The sequence below is a fragment of the Dictyostelium discoideum genome (assembly GCF_000004695.1).
Source record: "Dictyostelium discoideum AX4 chromosome 2 chromosome, whole genome shotgun sequence".
In the NCBI taxonomy this organism is placed as follows: domain Eukaryota; phylum Evosea; class Eumycetozoa; order Dictyosteliales; family Dictyosteliaceae; genus Dictyostelium; species Dictyostelium discoideum.
Window position 1 is genome coordinate 1,881,256 of NC_007088.5, and position 18,100 is coordinate 1,899,355.

General features: G+C 23.1%; 9 protein-coding genes across 9 annotated transcripts; 2 read left to right on the forward strand and 7 right to left on the reverse strand.

Annotated features, from left to right (window-relative positions):
• Window positions 1-38: 38 nt before the first annotated feature.
• On the reverse strand, window positions 39-3,990 carry DDB_G0272945 (hypothetical protein; the record flags this gene model as incomplete). The annotated part of the gene is made up of 3 exons (XM_639764.1): window positions 39-145; window positions 213-629; window positions 876-3,990. 3 exons carry the CDS (start codon window positions 3,988-3,990, stop codon window positions 39-41), a joined length of 3,639 nt encoding a protein of 1,212 aa, XP_644856.1.
• Window positions 3,991-4,517: 527 nt separating this feature from the next.
• On the reverse strand, window positions 4,518-5,092 carry DDB_G0272722 (hypothetical protein; the record flags this gene model as incomplete). Its single annotated transcript, XM_639765.1, has 2 exons — window positions 4,518-4,762; window positions 5,020-5,092. 2 exons carry the CDS (start codon window positions 5,090-5,092, stop codon window positions 4,518-4,520), a joined length of 318 nt encoding a protein of 105 aa, XP_644857.1.
• A 525-nt stretch (window positions 5,093-5,617) lies between these two features.
• DDB_G0272720 (hypothetical protein) lies at window positions 5,618-5,872 on the reverse strand (the record flags this gene model as incomplete). The annotated part of the gene is made up of 1 exon (XM_639766.1): window positions 5,618-5,872. One exon carries the CDS (start codon window positions 5,870-5,872, stop codon window positions 5,618-5,620), a length of 255 nt encoding a protein of 84 aa, XP_644858.1.
• A 594-nt stretch (window positions 5,873-6,466) lies between these two features.
• On the reverse strand, window positions 6,467-6,736 carry DDB_G0272718 (hypothetical protein; the record flags this gene model as incomplete). The annotated part of the gene is made up of 1 exon (XM_639767.1): window positions 6,467-6,736. One exon carries the CDS (start codon window positions 6,734-6,736, stop codon window positions 6,467-6,469), a length of 270 nt encoding a protein of 89 aa, XP_644859.1.
• A 656-nt stretch (window positions 6,737-7,392) lies between these two features.
• DDB_G0272947 (hypothetical protein) lies at window positions 7,393-7,674 on the reverse strand (the record flags this gene model as incomplete). Its single annotated transcript, XM_639768.2, has 1 exon — window positions 7,393-7,674. The coding sequence occupies one exon, from the start codon at window positions 7,672-7,674 to the stop codon at window positions 7,393-7,395; it is 282 nt and encodes a 93-aa protein (XP_644860.2).
• Window positions 7,675-8,415: 741 nt separating this feature from the next.
• On the reverse strand, window positions 8,416-12,267 carry DDB_G0272949 (hypothetical protein; the record flags this gene model as incomplete). The annotated part of the gene is made up of 3 exons (XM_639769.1): window positions 8,416-11,617; window positions 11,721-11,909; window positions 12,029-12,267. The coding sequence occupies 3 exons, from the start codon at window positions 12,265-12,267 to the stop codon at window positions 8,416-8,418; spliced, it is 3,630 nt and encodes a 1,209-aa protein (XP_644861.1).
• Window positions 12,268-13,342: 1,075 nt separating this feature from the next.
• Window positions 13,343-15,022, reverse strand: DDB_G0272951 (hypothetical protein; the record flags this gene model as incomplete). Its single annotated transcript, XM_639770.1, has 1 exon — window positions 13,343-15,022. The coding sequence occupies one exon, from the start codon at window positions 15,020-15,022 to the stop codon at window positions 13,343-13,345; it is 1,680 nt and encodes a 559-aa protein (XP_644862.1).
• A 401-nt stretch (window positions 15,023-15,423) lies between these two features.
• On the forward strand, window positions 15,424-16,670 carry psmD14 (26S proteasome non-ATPase regulatory subunit 14; the record flags this gene model as incomplete). The annotated part of the gene is made up of 4 exons (XM_639771.1): window positions 15,424-15,556; window positions 15,654-15,913; window positions 16,027-16,362; window positions 16,479-16,670. 4 exons carry the CDS (start codon window positions 15,424-15,426, stop codon window positions 16,668-16,670), a joined length of 921 nt encoding a protein of 306 aa, XP_644863.1.
• A 352-nt stretch (window positions 16,671-17,022) lies between these two features.
• hspC (heat shock protein) lies at window positions 17,023-17,985 on the forward strand (the record flags this gene model as incomplete). Its single annotated transcript, XM_639772.1, has 2 exons — window positions 17,023-17,109; window positions 17,227-17,985. The coding sequence occupies 2 exons, from the start codon at window positions 17,023-17,025 to the stop codon at window positions 17,983-17,985; spliced, it is 846 nt and encodes a 281-aa protein (XP_644864.1).
• Between the last annotated feature and the right edge of the window lie 115 nt (window positions 17,986-18,100).

Genomic DNA, 18,100 nt, shown 5'->3' on the forward strand with positions numbered 1-18,100 from the left:
CAAGATCTGCTAATGGGTCAAATACCATTGGTTTATTATTAATCGATTAAAGTTGGTTGTTGTTGTTGGGATGATTGGAAATTTGGTGTTGCTGGTGAAGGTCCACTTCCACTTGCTGCTCTTGGTCTACTTCTTTCGCCAGATGCTGCATTTGGATTATTTTGGATATGTATTATATAATCCAAAAGCCATAAAAAAAAAATAAAACTCACCTGCTCTATTACTATAATTTTCATATTCTGCTCTAGTATTACTATATGGATCCGAATCATATGAATTATTATTATTATTATTATTATTATTATTATTATTATTATTATTACCATAACCTTCATCTCTACCATTGAAAGAGTCTCTTCTGGTTGTTTCTCTTTGGTTACCACCATATGAATATCTTTGGTTACCACCATATGAATCTCTTTGATTACCACCATATGAATCTCTTTGATTACTACCATATGAATCTGAATCATAACCACCACCATATGAGCCACCTCCATAACCAAAGTCACTGTTATCATTACCAATACCAACATATTTATTTTGGTTAGTCTTTGCTTTATCTCTTTCCTCTTTAATTCTTTGATCATCTTGTAATAAATCAATAACTTGTTTTGCTCTTTCACGAACTTTTAAAATAAATTGTTTATTTAAAAAAATATTTTGTTATTATGTGAATTCAATTTTTAAAAAATAATGAAAAAAAAAAAAAAAGGATGTAAATATTGATGATAATACTAAACTTTAAACAAAGGATCTTTTAATAAAAAAAAAGACACAAACCACTTTTTTTGTTTTTTTAATTTATTTTGAATTAATTAAAAGATTATAAACTACAAATGATTTGGTTTGATCTTTTTTAAAATTAGGAATACTTTCAATTGCTTTTACGATTTGAGCTTCAGATATTTTAAAACCCATTTGATTAATAAAGAATTCGACAATATAAAATTGATCCCAACTAATAGCATGTTCCAATAATAAAGATAATTCTTTTTGAGTGTAAATTGAATTATTATTTGAAAGTTTCTTTGTTAAAACTCTACGATATTGTTGATCATAAAATAAATGTTGAATTATTCTTAACCAACCATTTTTAATTACACCCTTTAAAAATTCGAATAGAGTTTCTTTGGCACTTTCAATACTCACTTCAAAATCGGTACCATCAAATATTGGAAAATAAAATTCATTTAATAGTTTACATAATAAATTGATATCACCACTTTTTTTTACCCAATCTAATAATTCCAAAATAACTTGATAATAGGGAGATGGATAACGTGGAATTCGATAATTATTTTCAAAAATCCATTTATTATTAATTTTATCATTTGAGAATATTGATTTTATACTATTATTATTATTATTATCTAATTTATTTGATATGAATAAACCAATATAATAACCTTTTGAAATTGTAAATCTACCAGATATTAAATCTTCATATCTAAAATTAAACATCCAATCAAGTAATTTAATTTTATTTGAATTCATATAATTATCATTTAAATGATCATTAAATTCCATTCTATTATTAGTTTTACTAAGGATGGTTATTATATCATCAATATCTAATCTTGGATTTCTATTGATTTCTAAATAATGTGTAATTGCATCTTCTGTATATTTATAAATTCCAATTGGTTTATTAATTATATATGCTGCTGTTTTAATTAAATTTGATCTTTCAAAATTACTGTTATTTTCTTCAAGAATATTTTTTGAAAATGGTAATAATAAATCTATATTACTATTGCTATTATTATTATTATTATTATTATTATCACTACTATTACTATTATTATTATTAGTAATTCCTAATAATTGTTCAAATCTTTCTAATAAATCAATTCTACCTAGTGAATACCATGATACCATATCTTGAACTCTTTTAAAGAAACTATTTAAATGGTGAAAACAATAATCTAACATTTTAATTGATTTAATATGTCTATGAAAATATGAAAATGATGAAAGGTATCCCTGATGTAATGCCATCATTGACTCTTTTTCAAGTACTTTTATTATATTAGAACAATTATTATTAACAATACTATCCTCACCACCATATCCTTTAATTGCGATTTCAAGTAACTCTAAATCATCATATGATATTAATAAATGAAATATTGTGAATACTGATAAATTTGACCATTCCTTATTCTTATTATTAATAATAATATTATTATTATTATTATTATTATTATTATTATTATTATTATTATTATTATTATTATTATTATTATTATTATTATTATTATTATTATGATCATTTATTGCATTATTTATAAATTGAATTCTTTGTTTTTTACTATGACAATTTGAAAATAAAATATATGGATATTCTTCACCATGATTACTAACAGATTTGAAATTTTTAAAAATAGGTGGTAACACTTTTGAATCACCATAATGGTTAACTATAAATTTAAATAATTCGTAATTTCCATACTCTAATGAAATAATTAAAAAGTATTCCCTTGGATATGGACTAGATGGAAGATGTGCTTTAAATATATCTTTATCAAAATCTAAATTAAATACTATTCTAATTTCAATTTGTTGAATAATTGTTCTACGAATTGGACTTTTTTCTTCACAAAAATCAATTAACTTTTTAATATTTGCTGTAGTTTGTTGATAATTATTATTATTACTATCTTCATCATTTATTAACTTTGGTATTATTGATTTTATTTGAAGTTTAAGTTGAGAATTTGATAATTTTGATTTAATTTCATTAATTAATGGTACAATCAAATTTAAATCATCATTGTCATTATTATTATTATTATTATTATTATTATTATTATTATTTATATATGAAATTGAATAACAATAATTTATTAAATCATTAATTGTAAATTTAGTTATATTAGTGGTACTTTTAATATTTATTTTAATTAAATCATCAAAAAGATTTTTTGTAACTACAGAAGATTGTAAAAAAAGGTAATTTAAAAATTTATATCTTTTTGGCGGATTTGAACGATGAGAATTTCCATTTGATTGGTTTATTAATAAATTTGTTAATAAACCTTTAATAATACAATTAGTTTTATCAGTATAAGTTTCCCAAAAATATTTAAACATTTTTAAATGTGAATGTATATTTATTAAATTTAAAATGTTTACCAACGATTGTTCTTTTATTTTCCCATTTTTAGGTCCAAATTTACAATAGTTAAAATAATTATCTAATAAAACTTGAAATCCTTGAAAATTACCCACCTCTATTAATTCTTTTAAAACTTTTTTAAAACTAATAAAATATTTACCATAATTTCTAAATAACAATTCAAAGAATTCTTTATTATTATTATTATTATTATTATTATTATTATTATTATTATTATTATTATTATTATTATTATTTTTATTATTATTATTATTATTATTATTATTATTTGTTGGTGCATTTGTTTCTTTTTTATTTGATTTATATTCTTTTTGAATATTAATAAATATATTTAAATACCATTCGGATTGTGGACAACGACCATCATAATAATAATTTCCAATTATTGGTTCATTTCTTTTGATTTTATCTTTTAATAAATTTAAATAACCATTATTTAAAATCCAATCAATGTAAATTAAATCATCATATGAGTGATATTTACAATTTAAATTACCAAATATGGTTTTAAATAAGATTTTATTTTTAAAAACTCTCCAAAATAATTGTTCATGTTTTTCAATATCTTTGATTGGTAATTGATAAATGCTACTATTAAATTTATTAATTAATTTCTCTTTTGTTAATTCTTGTTTAATATTTCTTGAATCGTTCACAAATTTCTTTATTCTTTCAATTATTTCACTTTTTCTACCATTTGCTTTTAATTTTAATGTTTTTGCAACTTTTATTAATTCTCTACTTGATTTTGATTCTAATGATTCCATATCAATATCTTCTTTATTAGTGTCTAAATTATTTATACTATCATTCTCTTTTTTAAATTCATCTGTCTCATTATTTATCATTTCAATTCAAAGTTTATTTGGGGTGGAATTGAAAAAAAAAAAAATGATCAAAAAAAAAAAAAAAAAGTAAAATAAAAAAAAAAAAAAATAATGAAAATAAAAAAAATTTAAGAATTAATTTAAAAAAAAAAAAATATTAAAGATCTAAAATAACCACGATATTAAAAACACCCGACGATAACCCATACTGCCATCTCTTCATTTACTGTACCAAAATCAGACACATTATAATATTCCGATTCTCTCTGAAAACATTTGTAACAATACCCGCAATCCTCATTTACCATCCACAACACATTAAAACAAAAGTGGAGCTCTCTACACATTAACACTTCCTTCTCCCTCATTAACTACAAACTAAAACATTACACTCTAAAACAAAAATTAAATAACAAACAATAAGCAAAGGAATATTACCTTACATTAGAAATTTATTTATTTTTTATTAATTAAAAGATTATAAACTACAAATGGTTTAGCTTCATCTTTTTCAGAATTTATAATTGCCTTTGCGATTTGAGGTTCAGTTATTTTAAACCCATTTGATCAACAAAGAATTCGGCAATATAAAATTGATCCCAACTAATAGCATGTCTCAATAATAAAGATAATTCTGTTTGAGTGTAAATTGAATTATTACTTGAAAGTTTCTTTGTTAAAACTCTACGATATTGTTGATCATAAAATAAATGTTGAATTATTCTTAACCAACCATTTTTAATTACACCCTTTAAAAATTCGAATAGAGTTTCTTTGGCACTTTCAATACTCACTTCAAAATCGGTACCATCAAATATTGGAAAATAAAATTCATTTAATAGTTTACATAATAAATTGATATCACCACTTTTAAAAGCCAATCGATGTCATTTATATCATCATATGAGTGATATTTACAATTTAAATAATTAAATATGGTTTTAAATAAAATTTTATTTTTAAAAACTCTCCAAATTCTTTCAATTATTTCACTTTTTCTACCATTTGCTTTTAATTATAAAGTTTTTGCTACTTTTGTTAATTATTAACCAGATTTTGATTCTAATGATTCCATATCAATATCTTCTTCATTATTATTATAATCTGTCTCATTATTTATCATTTAAGTTCAAAGTTTATTTGGTTTGTGGAATTAAAAAAAAAAAAAAAAAAAAAAAATTTTATGTTTTGGTGGAAATAAAAAAAAAATAATTAAAGCCCCAAGAAACTCAAAAGCGCCAAAAGTTAACTTGGTGTATTAATGAAAAAAAACCATGATATTTAATAAGGGGAGTCGAATAGAAAATAAAAAAATATAAGTAAAAAAAATAAAAAAAAAGAGGCGACAAACCAACCAGCGTCGCATAAAATTACTTTTCACCACTTTAATGCTGAAATTTTTACATTCAACCTTAATATTTAAACAAACAAAAATTGAAAAACAGAGCGGTTATTTTGATTTGAATAAGAAAATTATGACCAAAAATAAATAGATAAATATTTTATTAAACATAAAAAAAAAAAGTAAAAAAAAAAAGTAAAAAAAAATAAAAATAAAGATAATAATAAATAGAAAAAATAAATTACAAGATTGTTTTTTTTTTTTTTTTTTTTTATTTGTTGAGTAACTTTTAAAACTTCAAACTATTTAAAAGAAATGACCATGATGTCCGTGGTGTCCATGGTGACCATGATGACCATGATGGTGGCTAGTTTCGATGACAACATTGGTTGGTGGATAAACTACTGGAGCACCCATAACGACTTGTGGTTGAACCATCATTGGTGGTTGACCATAAACTGGCATTGGTTGAACCATTGGTTGGACAATTGGGGTAGTTGTGTAAGTAACGTGTTCGTGGTGACCGTGATGACCGTGATGATGATGACCGTGTGGAGGCATTTTGTTTTATATTATATTTATTTAATGTTTGAAAAAATTTAATGAATGAATGAAAAAAAAAAAAATAAGTTTTTATATTGTTTTTTTTATTTTATTATTTTTTTTTTTTAATAATTTTTTTTTTTTTTTCAAAAAATCAAGTGACGTCAAAAAAAGATTTTTTTAATATTTCGAAAGAAAATTAAAAATTTGGGAGTTTAAAAAAAAACAAAAATTCGAAAATAAAAAGATATTTTTTTTTGTTTTTTATTTCACAATTATTTTTTCTCAAAATTAAATTATCAAAATGTTATAACTTTAATTTTTGACCTGATTAAAATTAATTTTATTATATTTTATTTTATTTTTAGAATTTTTTAAAAAAAAAAAAAAAAAAAAAGTTTAATTTTTACCAATTTTCTCAATTTCTCTTTTTTTGTTTAGGAATATAGGGTTTTAGATTTCATTTAATATAACAATAAATATAAAAATTAAAAAATAAAATAATAGGTTTTTTTTATTATTATTTTTTTATTTTAGGTAATAATTAATTATAATACAAAGTTTTTTTTTTTTATTTTTGTTTTTGTTGAAAACTTTTGTTATTTGAATAATTTAGTGGTGACCATGATGACCGTGGTGGTGATGATCATGATGACCATGATGGCCATGGTGATGATGATGTCCATGGTGGTGACCAGTTTCTAAGACAATTGTAGCTTGTGGATAAACTACTGGTGGTTGAACATAAACTGGTTGGACAACTGGTGGTGGTGCATAAATTGGTTGAACAACTTGTGGTGGTGCATAAACTGGAGTGATTGTAATATGTTCATGGTGACCATGGTGACCATGGTGATGATGATGATGACCGTGTGGAGGCATTATGTTGTTTTTTCTTTTTTTTTAAACTAAATTGAAAAATTATTTATTTATATCTTTGTTATTTGTTGTTTGTTTATTTTTTTTTTTAAAAAAGCTAATTGAAATAATAAAAAAAAAAAAAAGTTTTTATAACCGTTTATTTTTTATTTTTATTTTTTTTTTTTTTTTTTTTTTTTTTTTGTAACTTTCAGATTTTTAAATAAAAATTCAAATAAAACAGTAGTCTGAAATTAAAAGAAATTTGGTAAAAGGCTGTTTTTTTTATTGGCGTCCTTATGTCGCCAATGTTAAAAGTAATTCTTGTTTGGATTCAATTATTAAAAAAAAAAAAAAAACATCAACTTCTTTTTGAAAAAAAAAAACAAAAATTACCAGTGTTGTTTCACTGATTCCAAACCAAAAAAAGGAATTATTATAAATTACAAGTATAAATAAATATTATTTTATTGATTATTAAAATAATTACCCAAATCTTAAATTAAAAAAAAATAGTTATTTAAATTTTAATAATTTTCCATTTTTTTTTTAAATTTAATTAAAAATAATTTACAATATGTTTGATTTATATTCTTTATTAGATTTTTTTTTTTTTTTTTTTTTTTTTTTTTTTTGGTTAAAAAAAAAAAAAAAAAAAAAAAAAAGGATATTTTATCTATTTAAAAGAAATGACCATGGTGGTGATGGTGATGGCCATGATGGTGGTTATCAGTTTCATAGACAATAGTTGTGGTTTGTGGATAAACTACTGGTGGTTGACCATAAATTGGTTGAACTACTGGAGGTTGGCCATAAATTGGTTGAACTATTGGAGGTTGACCATAAATTGGTTGAATACCTACTACTGGAGAAATTGGTTGAACAACTTGAGCTCCATAAACTGGGGTTGTAGTATAAGTAATTTCTTCATAATGACCGTGATGATGATGATGATGACCCATTTTTATTATTGTATTTATATTTATTTATTTATTTATTTATTTATATATATTAATTTATTTATTTATATTTATTAATTTAATATTTTAATATTTTTGATTTAATTATTTTATTGGTTTTATATTTTTTTTTTTATTTTAATATTTATACCCCAATTTTAAAAATAAAATAAATAATTAAAATAAAATTAAATAAAAAAAAAATTAATTTTTAATTTCAGATTTTTCAATTTCTTTGAAAAAAAGGTCTGAAATTAAAAATTTTTTAACCAAACTAATCAGAATATAAAATAACAATCAATTAACAATATAAAAAAGAAGCCAACTGAAAGGGGTCTAAAATTTAAATAATAGTTACAATTAATCAAACTCAAAATCTCTTAAATAAATTTTATTTGAAAAAAAAAAAAATAAATAATGTAGAAATTGTTGAAATAAATTAAATAAAAAATAAATATTAATAATGTAGAAATTTAATATATTTTGGAAACATATTTAATTAAAATAACTATTAAAGTTAAATAATAATTTTAAAATAAAAAAAAAAAAAAAAAAAAAAAAAAAGTGATTTAATGAGTGTTGTTGATTTAGGTTTTATTACCAAAAAAAAAAAAAAAAAAAAAAACTAATTTGAATTATAAAAAAAAATATAATTTTATTTGAAGTTGTTTTAGGGAAAAAAAAAAAAAAATTTTTTTAATCGTTTAAATTATTATAATTACTATTATTTTTATATGTTTTTGATTATTTTCTAGATTTCTTTGAGGAACCTTTTGGAGGTGAAGATAAGTTTGGTTTTGGTGAAGTTGGTGAGGTGGCTGATTGAGTTGAAGAGCTTGATGAATAACTAGATGATAAATTATCTTCGAGATTTTTTTCTTTTGGTGATTTCTTGGCTATTGGGATTGGAATTGAAGCAGATGGAGAGGTAGTTGTAGTGGTGGTGGTGGTAGTAGTTGGAGTAACTGGAGGTGGTGGTAAAGAATCACCATCATTGTTAATAATTGGTGGATTACTATTTGAAGATGATTTTAAAGTTGGTAATGAGCTACTACTAGTATTTGGTAAAACTGGAATTGGAGCTGGTGTAGAAGAAATTGGTCTAGGATTATTACTTCCTAAACCGTTATTATTATTGTTGTGGTTGTTACTACTAACTAAAGGAATTGGGATTCCATTTGTTGATGAAATTGGGAATTTATTATTATTATTATTATTATCATTATTACCTAAATGTGGATAAGCTGGAAAATCATCCTCATCACCTAAACCTGTGAATTTATCAATACCACCATCATCATCTTCTTCATCTTCATCATCAAAATGTTTTAAACCACTTTCCCTAGTGACCATTGGGTTTGGAATTAAATCTTTTTCTAAATTCTTATTACTATTTTTAAAAAATTGTTGTTGTTGTTGTTGATGAGGTGGTTGTTGGTGATTTGGTGAACCAAAATCTTCTATACCTTTTTTCATTAAAAATCCTCCTGTTTCTGGGCTATTATTAAAATTGTTATTATTGAATCCATTATTGGTATTAAAATTTTTATTATTATTATTATTATTACTATTAAAACCGTTACCGTTATTTATAGTTATAGGTTGACCAACTCTATTACCAAAACTACCACTATTACTATTATTATTATTATTATTATTATTATTATTATTATTAAAACTATTATTATTGCTACTATTGTTGTTGCTACCAAAACTATTGCCACTATTATTATTATTAATTGGGATTGGAATAGTTGATTTTGAAATTGGAGTTTTCATTGCATCATTTAATTTTTCAATAATTTCAATATCATCTTCATCTTTGATATTTACAAAGTAAGAACCTGGATTATCAAAAGAGGAACCAGATTTATATTCACCATCCATACCAATACCATTAGAGGGAGAGGTACTAAAACCACCACTACCATAACCATCTTGAATTCTTGGGGAGATATTTTTTCTTTTTTCAAATTTAATAACCTCACCTACTGGGTAATCTTGATCGAAAAAGTTAATTTCACTACCACCCTCCATAGAGTTTGAAGAGACAGCGGGTGAAACTGAATTTGAAGATCTAAATGTAAATTGAGGTACACCCCAGATTGCACGAATCTCTTGACTATGTGTTGTAATTTCAACATTATATAACCATCTTGCTTCTTGATCTTTTGACATGTGATGTTGGAGTTGTTGTTTATTAATCTCTGTTAAACTATATGGAATGAATTGACTTTTGTATTCTGGTGATCTAGTTTTTCTACAAACATCCCATTCAGCCACTGGTGTGATTGAAAGGCAAAGAGTATTTTCGGCCATTTCTGATGAGATTGGTGGACGTAGTGGTCTAAGTTCATAGAGAATCAATTGACCAGTTGGAGAGCAAACGAATAAATTCTCTAAATTTGGTTGATTAGATTCAATGAAACAAGCATTACCACCAGACATTAAACAACCTTGTACAACACTACCCAAGGTTGAAGAGGATGCTTCATCATTATCATTTCCTAATTTAATTCTATCCATTGCATTAATGGTTAGCAATGATGGAGTTAGGTTATTAACCGATGAATAATAATCAATTGGTCTCTTACTATTTGGACTACGAGTTATATGAGAATGAATATCAACTTCACCACCTAATGGATTAATTGCAAATATATGTGTTGTACCTCTAGATGTTGTTAATGCTACCCATTTACTATTTTCACTTGTTGTAATACCTTGAATCGATGCATTTGTAATACCACGTTTTAAAATATAAATATGTCTATATGATTGTTCAAAATTCATTGAACTATTATTATTATTATTATTATTACTACTAATGATTATACCATTACTGTTATTACCACCATTATTATTTATTATATTATTATTTGTATTATTATTTGTGTTATTATTACTATTACCGCTAACTATAATACTATTATTATTTGTTGTATTATTGCTATTATTTGTATTATTATTTGTATTATTATTATTATTATTATTACTATTTAAACTTAAACTATTATTAATTATAATACCACTATTATTACTATTATTTATATTATTGTTATTATTGTTATTATTACTATTTACACTTGTTGATAATGGAGATGATATAGTTAAAGAATTTGTAAATGGTATAATTTGATAAGTGTTTACTTTTGTACCTTCGGTTGTACTTGTAAACAAAAGTGTACCAGTTGGATCAAAAGCCAAATAAGAGATTGGATGAGTATGAGGTGGTTTAATGAGTGAAACTATTCTTTGTTTCACAAAATCAAAAACAACAATAACACTTGCTGCATCTGGTTTATCGTTCATTCCACCACTACCACCACCACCCAATTGGGGTGCATTACCCATTGCCAACGATGATGTAGAGTTTGGACTTGTACCTAAAATTGATTGCTCATGATTTTCTGGATATAAATAACTTGATACTTTTTTTCTACCAATATCACCAAAATAATATAATTTCTGTGCTACCTCTTTTGCAATATCACTGGCAACATCGACTGCTGTATCACTAAAGGTTTGATTTTGTGGTACTGATGGATTACGATTTTGACTATATCCAATACCACCACCACCACCGCCACTACTACCACTACCATTACTACTACCACCACCAAAGTAATGACTTGAGTGATGATGACCACCAATGAATGAATAGGATGATTCATAATCTGTATATGCAATCCAACGAGATCCCAATGCAATTACACCCAATGATGTTACACTTGGATAACAAGGTAATGATAATCCTTTGATTTTACTCATATCATTGGCATTAAATCCTACAATTCTCTCTTTTAACACCACCAATATAATTTGTTGATTCGATAATACATTATAAATTGGTGACTTAAATTTGTACATACTAATTAATTCTGTTGTTTGTAATGAAAATATTCTAACCATATTTTTTGTAACTTTTGGATTATCTTCACCTGAACTAAAAAAAATTAAATAATAAAAATAAAAAAAATAAAAAAAAAAGATTAGTATTTTTTTAATATATATATATATATATATATAAAACAAAAATTAACACATACACAACAGCTAATAATGGTCTTTTACCATAAAATGATGATGATTCATTATCAGGTTCTAAAGGATTTGTTAAAACCTTACAAAATTTTGTAAGTCCATCTCTACATGATAACAATTCCTTAACTCCATCTGTATGATTTAAATCCCAAACTTGAAAACCATTATTATAACAATTTATTAAAATTTTATGTCTTAAAAATGAATAATTTTTTTTTTTTTTTTTTTTTTGTATTTAATAAAAGAAATAAAATAAAATAATTAATATCCTCCTTTTTTTTAAAAAAAAATATATATATAATTTTATATTTACTTTTCACCTTGAATAAAACATTCATCAAAATAAGTACCAACTATAGTATCTTTTTCTTCAAATGTTACAGGTGAATTCATAATTTGTTTCTTTATTGATGATTTAATACTACTTGGAATGTAGGATGAAATACCTTTAATATAACCTGTAATTACGGATTGATTAAGATAATTGGTTTTCTCCTCTGCTTTCATTCCTCCATAACCTGAATTTGTATGATTTAATGCATTTTGGTACATTGTTTTTATTATACTTTTGTTGTTATTATTGTTGCTGCTGCTGCTGCTTTATTATTATATTATTACTGTGGCGCTACTACTACTACTACTAAACTAAACTAATCTAACCAAACTACAACTAAATTTTATTTCCTTCTGTTGGATTTTGGAGTGAGTGACCTATTTGTTTGTTTGTAGTATGAGAGTGAGTTGATATTTTTTTTTTTTTTTTTTTTTTTTAATTTAAAAAATAGTGTTATTTATTTGACTGTTTTTTATTACTATATTATTAATTGTGTGTGTGTGAAAATTTAAAGAATTGAAAAAATAAAAAAAAATTAAAAAAGAAAAAAAAAAAAAAAGAAAAAAATAAAATTAAAAAAAATAAAAAAAAAAAAGAAAAAAAATTGAAAAAATGTTTTTAAGATAATGTGAGTTTATTATTATATAATTAACACTATATACGTGTATTACTATTATTATATTGTTTTTATTTTATATGAAGTCCAAAAAAATTAAGTTTGGAAATTTAAGAAATTTAATTAAAAAATAAAAAAAAAATAAGAGGAAAAATAAAAAAAAAATTATAAAAAATTTTTTTTTGAAAAAATAAAAAAAAAAAAAAATTAAAAAATTAAAGAAAATATCAAAACAATCCAATCAATGATTGGGTTGCCACCTCTTTTAAAGTTTTGTAGAAAAAAAATAAAAAAAAAAAAAACAATAAAAAATAATAAAAAAAAATAATAAAAAAAACAATAAAAAATAAAAAAACAAAAAGAAAAAAAAGGCAAAATGAAAATTTTTATTTTTTTTCAAATAATTTAATTTAATTTAACACCTGTTGTGTAGTTAATATGAAAATATTAATTATTTTTATTTTTATTTTTATTTTTTTTTCAAATAATTTAATTTTTTTTTATTTTATTTGGGTTTAATTTAATTTTTAAATAAAAAAAAAAAAGGCATGAAATTTTTAAGGTTTGAATTAGAAATTAATTTGGGTAAACCCAGATTATAATTTTTTTTTTTTTTTTTATATATATTATTTTTTATTTTTATTATTTTTTTTTTTTTTTTTTTATTATTATTTTTTTTAACCCTGGAATTCATTTTCTATTTTCGTAATTGATTCATATGGAATGAAATGAATTCCTTTCTTTAAATAAGATTCCATTTGATGATATCTATCTCTCCATTCAGAACTTGAAGTGAATAAATCTTTATGTTGATTTACAAGTGTTTGAATGATACAAAATTTCCATTCCTTTGCCAATTTTGTAGATTCATTTTGTCTATTCATCAAGTATTCAAAGAAACCAGCCATTTTAATGACTTCAGAAGCACCCCATGAATGAACACATAATGCTTGAATTAATGAAAAGCTTGCCATTTTTATATCCTCAATTGGTGAGTTATAATTCTTTGTCATCTTTGACATTAGTAAACCATCTGGTAGGGATCGATAAATTTGATAAAGTTTATCAGACACTAAATAAATCTTGTCATTTGGTTTCAACATTATTGAGAATGAATTATAACTTGTCACGATTGTCTCTTGATCATTTGATAAAAAGAATTCAGTATATGATCTAACAAATGATTCATCCCTAATTATTAAATCCAATCCTTTAGAATTCTTACCAATGATACCAATTGATGCTAAAATTGTCATTTTCAACTTTCTAGATAATTCATTCTCTGAATGATTCAAATGATATTTAAATATCTCTATAAACTTTTTACCATATTCACCATTAATAAAGAATAACATCTCTGTCTTTTCATTTGATAATTGTGATACATTTGCTAAAAATGATATAATTTTATTTAAAATTGGTGATTCTGATAAAATATCACTACTACCACTACCATCATCATTGGTGGTGGTCGTTGTTGTTTTCTTAAAAATTTCATATAATGAATTTATCATACCAGAATTAATAATTGATTGTAATGCAACAGTGTATTTACACGATTCTTGAATGATTTCTAATATATTCATTTGAGTGATTTGATCTTTACCTGTAGAATCATTGAAAGCTGATACTAGTATACTTATGAATGGTTCTCTATATTTTTTAAAAACTTGTTCATTATATTCCTCCTCTTCTTTTGAGATTGATTTTGTATTTGAATTAATAATTGATGGATCTATTGAACTGTTACCAATTGAATGATTTGGTTTGAGTGTTTCAATTTGTGGTACACCAACACCTAAACTATTATTTGTATTCGACTCTTCCAAATTCAAATTTAAATTCAATAATAGTGAACCAATTACAAGAATTCTAAAAAATATAACCTTATTTGAATTTGCTAATGAATATTGTAATACTAATTTTTTAAATGTTTCATTAAACCAATCGCTTTTCTCATCATTATTCAATAGGATAGGTTTATTGTATTTTTTATTTGATATTATTGTTGTGAATAAATCTATTACTGCTTGTGAGATACTGATAGAGTCAGAGGTGATTTGAGTGAAAACTAATTGTAAAATACCAGTCTCATTGAAATGTTGCATTGTAATCTCTGGATTCTTCTTTATTGCCATATTTAACATTTTAATTGTAACTAATGCAACCTCGGTATGTACTTCGCTACTACCACTTAAAGCAATCTTTAAATAAGGTTCTATCTCTTTAGTTACTAATAATTTATAACTATTAATATTATTTGTTAATGTTTTTTTAATATTATAACAACAATCTAATAATTCATCTTCATTTTTACTATTTTTTAATTCTTCAAATGATTTAATTAATTCATTCATTTCTTTATTTCTTTATTTAAATTATTATGAATATAAATATAAAAAAAATAATAAAAAAAAAAAAAAGAAAAATATAAAGTTTTAGAAAGAAATTAGAAAAACAAATTTTCAAAAATATAAAAAAAAATTTTAAAAAAAAAAATAAATTTTAATTAAAAAAAAAAAAAATTAAAAAATATAAAATTTTTGCATTTTGTTGAAGTTGAATTTTTTTAATTTTTTTTTTAATTTATTTTTTTTTTTTTTTTTTTTTTTTAATTTTTTTTAATTTTTTTTTTTGACCATCACACTTTTAATATATTTTTTTATTTTTATTAATTATTTACTTTTTTTTCTTTTATTTATTTTGTACAATATAAATATATATATATATATATATACACCCACACACATACATAAAAATGAATCGTTCATTAATGTCATTATTAGGTCGTGAAGGTTTAGGTGAAAAGATTACAGACGCTACACCTTTACCAGATACAGCAGAAACAATTCATATCTCTTCATTAGCTTTATTAAAAATGTTACAACATGGTAAGAATATTCTATTTATTATTATTTTTAATATTGTATAAAATTAACATTTTTTTTTTTATTTTTTTTATTTTTTTTTTTTTTTATTTTTATATAGCAAGAGCTGGTGTACCATTAGAAGTTATGGGTTTAATGTTAGGTGAATTAATTGATGAATATACAATTAGAGTTATTGATGTATTTGCAATGCCACAAAGTGGTACATCAGTTAGTGTAGAAGCAATTGATCCAGTATTCCAAACTAAAATGCTTGATATGTTAAAACAAACTGGTAGAGATGAAATTGTTATTGGTTGGTATCACAGTCATCCTGGCTTTGGTTGTTGGTTATCAAGTGTTGATGTCAATACTCAACAAGTATGTATACAATTTAAACAAAAATATATAAATAAATTAAAAAAAAAAAAAAAAAAAAAAAAACACTTTATTAATAAAATTTTGAAATAAATAAATAAATAAATAAATAAAAGAGTTTTGAACAATTACAATCAAGAGCAGTTGCAGTTGTAGTTGATCCATTACAATCAGTTCGTGGTAAAGTTGTAATTGATGCATTCAGAACCATTAAAACTTCACCAACAGCAGAACCAAGACAAATTACAAGTAATCTTGGTCATTTACAAGATCCATCCATTCAAGCATTAATTCATGGTCTCAATAGAAATTATTATTCCATTGCTATCAATTATCGTAAGAATGAATTGGAACAAAAAATGTTATTAAATCTTCATAAAAAGAAATGGACTGAAGGTTTAATCGTTGATAAATTTGATACTCATGAACAATCAAATGAAAAACAAATTAATGTAATTATTATTTAAAATCTATATATAAATATATATATATTTAATTATTGACTTAACTTTAATATTAACATTTTTATTTTCATTTTTTTATTTTATTTATTTTTATCTTAAAATAGAATTTATTGGAATTAACTAAACAATATCAAAAATCAATTCAAGATGAAGATAAGATTGAACCAGAAAAGAAGGAAGTTTCAGCAGTTGGTAAATTAGATCCAAAGAGACATTTAATCTCTGATGTTCACACATTAATGGCCAACAACGTTGTTAGAGTGTTAACTGTTATGCTTGACACTGTAACTTTCTAAAAAAAAAAAACTAAAAAACTAAAAAAAGAACTAAAAAAAAAAAAAAACAAATAAAAAAAAAAAAAAAAACAAATAAAATAAAAAAAAAAAAAAAACAAATAATTAAATTTTTTATTACTTTTTTTCAATCACCCCTTTTTAAAACCGATTTTTCAGTTGGAATTCAATTTATTTTAATTTAAAATTTGAATTTTTTTTTTTTTTTTTTTTTATTTTTTTATTTTCTAAAAAAAAAAAAAAATAAAAAACGAAAATAAAAAGTTTCAAATTTTTTTTATTTTCTTTTTTTATTCTTTAATCGTTCATACCCACTATCTCTTCTATATTCACATATATACATATACATAAAAAAATGATGCAATTTTTTGGTACTATCGTAACTAAAGAAGAACCAGTAAATCTTGAATTAGATGAAGGTGATATTTTCCATTTAACTAAAGTATGTAAAATAACTATTATACAATTATATATATTTTTTAAAAAGAAGAATTATTAACCAAACCTAATTTTCATTTTATTTTGTTTTTTTTATTTTACTTATTTATTTTTTTAATAGGCTATTATTCATCCAAAATCTCAAGGTAAAGGTAAAGTTTATTTAACTGCAGTTATTAGTTTAATGGAAGAAGATGAAATGGAAGAAGATGATGTTGATGATGAAGAAGAATCACCAAGAGAAGATATAGTTGAAATTCCAATTGGTATTTTAGAAGCTGGTAAAATTGATCAAATCGATCTCAATTTACATTATAATTTTGGACAAATCGTTAGATTTGAACTCCAAGCTGAAAATGGTGCTGGTTATGTTGTTGCTCTTTCTGGTTCAGTTATCACCATGGAACAAGGTGGTTGTGATGATGAAGATTGTGATGATGAACACTGCATCAATCATGAAGATGATGAAGAAATCGATAGTGATGAAGAGTTCGGTGACTCTGATCAAGATGAAGAAGATTCCGATGATGAAGAAATCCCACAATTAATTGCACCAGCCACTAAAAAAGGTAAAATCACAGAAATCTCAGAAGTCCCAGAATCAAAGAAAGAAAAAACTCCAGAACCAAAGAAAGTTCCAGAACCAAAGAAAGAACAAGTTAAACAACCAACCCAACCACAACAAAAGAAAGCTGCTGCTCAACAACCAGAAAAAGCCAACAATAAACCAGCCGCTGCTTCACCAGCTAAACCACAAAACAATCAATCTAAAAATGCACCAAAACAACCACAACAACAACAACAATCACCAGCCAAAAATAATAACAACAAAAGACCACAAAACCAAAACGAAAACAACAAAAAGAAACAAAAAAACTAAATAGTCAATAAATTTATTCTTTTAATATAACTTTTTTTTTTATTTTATTATTTTTTCCTAAATTAATAGATTAAATTGTTATAACCATTTAGATTTTATAAACATATCATCTTTT